The sequence below is a fragment of the Callorhinchus milii genome, unplaced genomic scaffold (assembly GCF_018977255.1).
Source record: "Callorhinchus milii isolate IMCB2004 unplaced genomic scaffold, IMCB_Cmil_1.0 Scaffold13, whole genome shotgun sequence".
In the NCBI taxonomy this organism is placed as follows: Eukaryota; Metazoa; Chordata; class Chondrichthyes; order Chimaeriformes; family Callorhinchidae; genus Callorhinchus; species Callorhinchus milii.
This window is the reverse complement of record NW_024704754.1, coordinates 10,353,442-10,359,441: the sequence shown is the minus strand read 5'-3', so window position 1 is coordinate 10,359,441 and position 6,000 is coordinate 10,353,442. Positions and strand designations below refer to the sequence as shown.

Genomic DNA, 6,000 nt, shown 5'->3' with positions numbered 1-6,000 from the left:
CTGTGTAAACTGAGAGGGTTGAAGCAGAGCCAATCAGTGTAGATATATTGTAGCACAGTGTTCATTACTCATCATGATGGCAGTCATGGCAACAGAGAGTTATTGCGAAGAATGATTTTGTTTAGTGCAACATATATCAAAGGAGGAGATAGCTGTTGCCTAAGCAGCAGCTATAGTAGGAGCAAACACTCAGCTTCACTTGATGGAATAGAAAGAACCTACATTTTTATAGTGCCTTACCATGTCAAAATGCCCCAAAGTGTTTTATCGTAATTGCTGTCAAGTGTAGTGACTGTTTTTGTAGGGTGATTGTTTCAGGTCTGGTTATTGGGAAGTGCTTTGAGACATTCACCCTTGCTTGACTCCATTGGATTCCCATCCGTCAGAGGATCGAGTTCAAAATTTTTGTCCTCACCTTCAAGGCCCTCCATGGCCTTGTCCCCTCCTACCTCTCCGACCTGCTAACCCTTTATCAACCTGTCTGGTACCTCCGCTTTTATTAATGCTCTACCTTGTTCTAATGATATTTGCTGTAGATAGTCTGTGTATGGAGAGTTTGTGTTAAAATAAGACGCTTCGCTTTAAGTGCAATTATGGTCTATGGATCAGAATATAATTTTAAAGTGGAACAGTCTTGATGACACAAAGTCTGTGACCTGGGTGAGTGTTGCAGCAGAAAAGGCAGGAAAGGGTCACGTGGGTCTTGGAGCGGGAACCAAGTGATGCATTGGAAGAGGTGGAGACTCGAAATGGCGGGAAAAGGTATCAAGTGATACATTGAAAAAAGGAGGGAGGAGGCTCATTAAACTTGGGGTCGCTCTTCGCTTTTAGTGTCATCAAGGAGGTACATGCCTGACCTGAGAGCCTTGTCTCCAGATCAAGATTGTTTTTTTTGTCTATTAACTTTTGATAAAACTGCTTGTGTCATAGTTGTGGTGCCAGGGTGTTTTTATTTCTTAACATTGCGACAGTTGTAAGATATAGGCACGGTCGAAAACTCTTGCAAGTGAGGCATAGGGTTGTAAGGACCAATAAAATACCGCTATGTATTCTAAAGAGTGCATCTGGAGTCTCTGTTAAATTCAAAGAGAGAGGGAGAGACACAAACAGGCTACTGCGGAAGTTAGCTGTCTGAAGGGCGAAGGGCACTGACTGAAGAATCCCATTGTGGAGTCCTGTAGCTTAGAGGTTAGAGCACTCACCTCGCAAATGAGAGATCTGGTGAGTGTGAATGTTTTTAATCTATAATACTTTCTTTACATATGACAGATGTGGTTTCCCTGCCACAAGATATATCTGTCAATTGGTAAAAATACACATCTAAACTTCAAATATTTTTAATGTGAAGCATTAACAGACCTGATAGAGTTTTTTGATGAAGTAACAGAGAGGGTGGATGAAGGTAGTGCAGTTGATGTAGTTTATATGGATTTTCAAAAGGCTTTTGATAAAATACCACATAAGAGACTTGAAAGCAAAATAGAAGCCGACAGTATTAAAGGGACAGTGACAGCGGATACATAACTGACTGGGAGACAGAAAGCAGAGAGTGGTGGTGAACGGTTGTTTTTCTGACTGGAGGGAAGTGTGCAGTGGTGTCCCCCAGGGGTCGGTATTGGGACCACTGCTGTTTTTGATATATAAATGACCTGGACTTGGGTATAGGGAGTATAATTTCCAAGTTTGCAGATGATACTAAGCTACGAATAGTAAACAGTGAGGAGGATAGTAGAAGACTGCAAATGGACAGAGATAGTCTGGTAAAATGGGCAAACACATGGCAGATGAAGTTTAATGAGGAGAAATAATAATAATAATAATAATCTTTGCATTTGATATAATGCTTTTCACGTTTTCTCGACGTCTCAAAGCATTTCACAGAATAGACTGTAAAGTGAATTGACAAATTGACAAAGTGAATTCGCAAAATGCAAAGTGATGCATTTTGGGAGGAAGAATGAGGAGAGGCCATATAAGCCGATGGTACAATCTTAAAGGGGGGGAAGGGACAGAGAGACCTGGGGGTTCAAATAAGTAAATCTGTGAAGGTGGCAGAACAGGTAGATAAAGCTGTTAAAAAGCATATGGAATACTCGGCTTTATAAATAGGGGCATAGAATACAAAAGTCAGGAAGTTATGATGAACCTTTATAAAACACTGGTTAGGCCTCAGCGAGAGACTGTGTTTGCTTCTGGGCACCACACTTAGGAAGGATGTCAAGGCATTGGAGAGTGTGCAAAAGAGATTTACCAGGATGGTACCAGGAATGAGGGACTTCAGTTATCAGGAGAGGCGAGAGAAGCGAGGATTATTCTCCTTGGAGCAGAGAAGGTTAAGAGGAGATGTCATAGAAGTTTTCAAAATTATGAGGAGATTCGATAGGGTGAACAAGGAGAAACTATTTCCATTGGTGTGTGGGTTGGTTATCCGAGGACACTGATTTAAAATAGTTGTTAAAAGAAATAGGAGGTTGAGGAAAAACATTTCACACAGCGAGTTGTTTGGATCTGGAATGTATTGCCTGAAAGGGTGGTGGAAGCCGATTCGATAAAAACTTTTAAGAGAAGTAGATAATTATTTTGGGAGGACAAGTTTGCAGGGCTATGGGGATAAAGTGAGGGAGTGGGATTGATTTGGATACCTCTTTTCAAAGAGCCGGCACAGACACGATGGGCCGAATGGCCTTCTTCTGTGCTATATAACTCTATGGTTCTATAAATGCTTATACACTAAAATAATAATGCTTTATTTATAACAAGCATATATAAAGAGTGCTGCTCTCATAAATTGTTTATTATTTATTTGGGAAGTTTGAAAATACAAAAAAAAGCTATTCTAATACGTATCACCATGAAACCTCCTAATCTGCATTTGAAACAACAATCAGTAGAAATGAACCAAAGATGACCAAACACAAACAAATCATAAAATATGCCCGATCTGGCCGATCATCACCTTCCCTGGATCCATCCCAACTCTCCAGCTATCTCCTAATCTCCAACCTCACTTTCCTCTCCAAGGCCCTGGAATGAATCATTGCGTCCCAGCTTCATGCTCTCCCTCTTTGAACCCCTCCAATCAGGTTGGAACCTGGTCAAAGTCACTGGTGAGATTCTGTCCATCTGCAACCAGGACTCTCTCTGCATCCACTGGCTCCCCATCAGTCAGAGGATACAGTCCAAGATCCTGATCCTCACCTTCAAAGCCCTCCATGGCCTTGTTCCTTTAGGAGCAAACCTAACAGCCTACCAACCTGTCTGCTCCCTCCACTCAGCGAGCTGCGGCCTGCTTCACGTCCCCTGCCTTGCCCCCCACCATTAATGAGCGGGCCGGCCTTCAGCCTCTCTGCCCGCATCCTCTGGAACTCCATTCCATAGTTCCTCTGCCTCACCCCCTCCCTTGCTTCCATCAAAACCCAGTACTTTGACCGTGCCTTTGGTCACCCTCCTACTCCTATCCTCCCCGCCCTCTGTCAACCTCGTCCCCTTCGTTCCAAAGAACTTACACGTTCGATGCTGAACAACAGGTGTACTCAAAATGTAGAGTGTCGAAATCAACATTTATTAGAAAGTATACGCAGCTGTATAACAGCAGGATTCTCTGACTGTTCTGCTCCCTTTTATTCTTCCCTCTTGACTGTTCTGCTCCCTTCAGCTCCCTCTCTGCTCCTATATTCTCCCTTCATCTCCCACAGTCTCCCAACGATTACTGGAAAAACCTCTTCCTTATATCCCCAAACTATTGTAGACTTGTTTTCTACAGAACCCTGAGAACCTCATGATCTGATTCCTACGAGGCGGCAAGTTATCAATGTTGTTTTTTTTGCTATGGACCTCTTTATCATTTTCCTTGAGCTTCCATAACTGAGTCTATTTACTATCTCTTTCACAATGTCCTCGGTGTGCCTTGTATGAATGTTACGGTCAACAAGCATGGCCTTTCTCTGTGTTTACTCTGGTTGACTGTTGCAGTGGCAATACATCTGTCACCCTCCACCCCTCCTGATTCCAACCACCCAACTTGGGTGCAGATCCCCAATTGTCCAGCGCCTTGGGACGTCCTCCTGACGTGAAAGTCGCTATATAAATGTAATTTGTTGTTGTAATGCTGTAACATTGGCTCTCCAGCCCGGCAGGTGGTGCTGTGACTAGTGAGTTCCCTTCAGACATCCCTCTTGACTGTTCTGCTCCTCTCACCGGTCCGCGACGGCTGTATTGATGTTGCAGGCCGCCAGGGGGCGCGGTGGCGCCGTTCCTCCAGGCCGCCAGGGGGCGCGGTGCCGGCAGCTCCAGTTATTGGAGCCGCACTGGCTGGTGGTGCAGAGAGTGTAATGGCGGAATCGCTGTGATTCGCTCTCGGGGAGGGACTCAGTGCGTCTGTTTCGGGAGGAAAACAAACAAATCTTGTTTGATTATTATTGTTTGCTTCTTCCTTTCACTCTATGGCGTCAGCCGGGACGGACCTGATCGGGAAGCGGTTGCTTTGCCTCTTCGGGGATTCGGCGCCTGCTCGGGCCGGGCAGCAGCCCCTGTCCCTCGAGGAGAGGGACTGGCACGCCGGCCTGATCCGGGCCGTCATCCTGGGGCCGGCCCTGACGGTGAGTAACGGCGGGAGAGAAAGAGAAATACTGTTCGGAAGGAAGGCCTCGCCGAGGTTTGGGCGGTTGGAAACCGTCCAGACTGGGAGAGGAATGTGGGCCTGAAGGGGGGAAGGGGCGGTGTAGGACTTGAGGGAGGTGGGGGTCGAGCTCAGGCGTGAGGCTGTGAGGCGCGTCCTGCGCGGGTTTTTTTTTGGCGAGAAAGCCATTTTGTCTGTAAGGAGAGAGGGGGTTGGGAGGAGGTTGGGTCAACAGTGAAGCCCCTCTCGCCCCTGGAAATGGTGGGCGGCTGCGTGGCTCACGGTGTTGTTTTCGGGTCAAATGCGCCAAAGCACATCCCCTGCTGCGGCCTCCCGACAGGATCCCCCCCCCCCCCCCGGGAGGCGGTGATGGGACTCTTGTATTAACTGTGATCCCAGTTCTCTACGGATGGGCTTCTTTGGATATCCGAGGCAAAAATATAAAATAGCAGGGATTTTATTCTGCACTTTAATGCACTTAATTAATTAACCAGTAAATCTTGAGGTTGTAGGCAGTTTGTTGTCCAGTTGCTCTGATTGTATAATGATATTAAATCATGTATTAAAATTTTTTCCATTGGCTACGTACTTTCCAAACTTTTGCAAAATGCTTTTGCAAAATGGAGCTAATCACAATGTATTATCATTGCTATGAACATTTCCAATAAGTAAACTGTATACGAATGAGGAGTGTGTTTTCTGTTTGTCAAGGAAAGAGCTTTAGAAATTGTTTTTGTGTTATGCAGCAGTGGATTTCATTATTGGTATTCTAGAGTTTCTGAGTGAAAGCCATAAGCATAGGATAAAACATTTTTGTAACTCTTTCATAAGTGAATTCATCCTAGAACCTCATTACTGTTATGTTTTGGGTCAACGGAAGCAACACTTGGATTAGTCCACTGAACAGAGTTGGTGGCATGTGTTTTCAGTAGAGAACCTAACTGTATGCTAAACATGAAGACTTGTGTTCAGTAATGAGTCTGGTTAGGATTGAGCACTGGAAAAGGTTCAGCTTGGTTATGCCTATTAGCAAGTTTCTTCTGCATAGTTTAATCCATTCACTAGCATTAGCTGTCACCCCCGATCCGAGCCAAACCCCTCAAAATGTCCCCATTTCTACTTCCTATCCTCCGCTACTTGACCTCTGTCTTTCTCTCCCACTGCCCTCCTTATCTTTTCTCTCTCCTGGACTTTTCCACTGCCTCCCTCTGCTCCAGCCTGGGCATCTTCCGACGTGTTCATTGCGGCACACGTTCATGGTTGTTCCAGAGCAGCCACTCTGACTGCCCTATCGGCCACTTTCCACAAGGCCCTCCCCTACCACCAAAAGGCAAACCCCACTTCCTTTATCCACATCCACACCCTTCCCACCTCTACTCCCC

At 45.5% G+C, this 6,000-nt stretch overlaps 1 protein-coding gene across 2 annotated transcripts in view; it reads left to right on the top strand.

Annotated features, from left to right (window-relative positions):
* The first annotated feature begins 4,311 nt into the window (after window positions 1-4,311).
* LOC103177263 (lysine-specific demethylase 3B) overlaps window positions 4,312-6,000 on the top strand; it is a 67,365-nt gene continuing 65,676 nt past the window's right edge. For both annotated transcript variants that reach the window (XM_007891345.2, XM_007891344.2), the window contains exon 1: window positions 4,312-4,598. In XM_007891345.2, coding sequence (XP_007889536.2) covers window positions 4,443-4,598 — 156 coding nt within the window. In that variant the 5' untranslated portion in view covers window positions 4,312-4,442. The remainder of the gene's footprint in view (window positions 4,599-6,000) is intronic.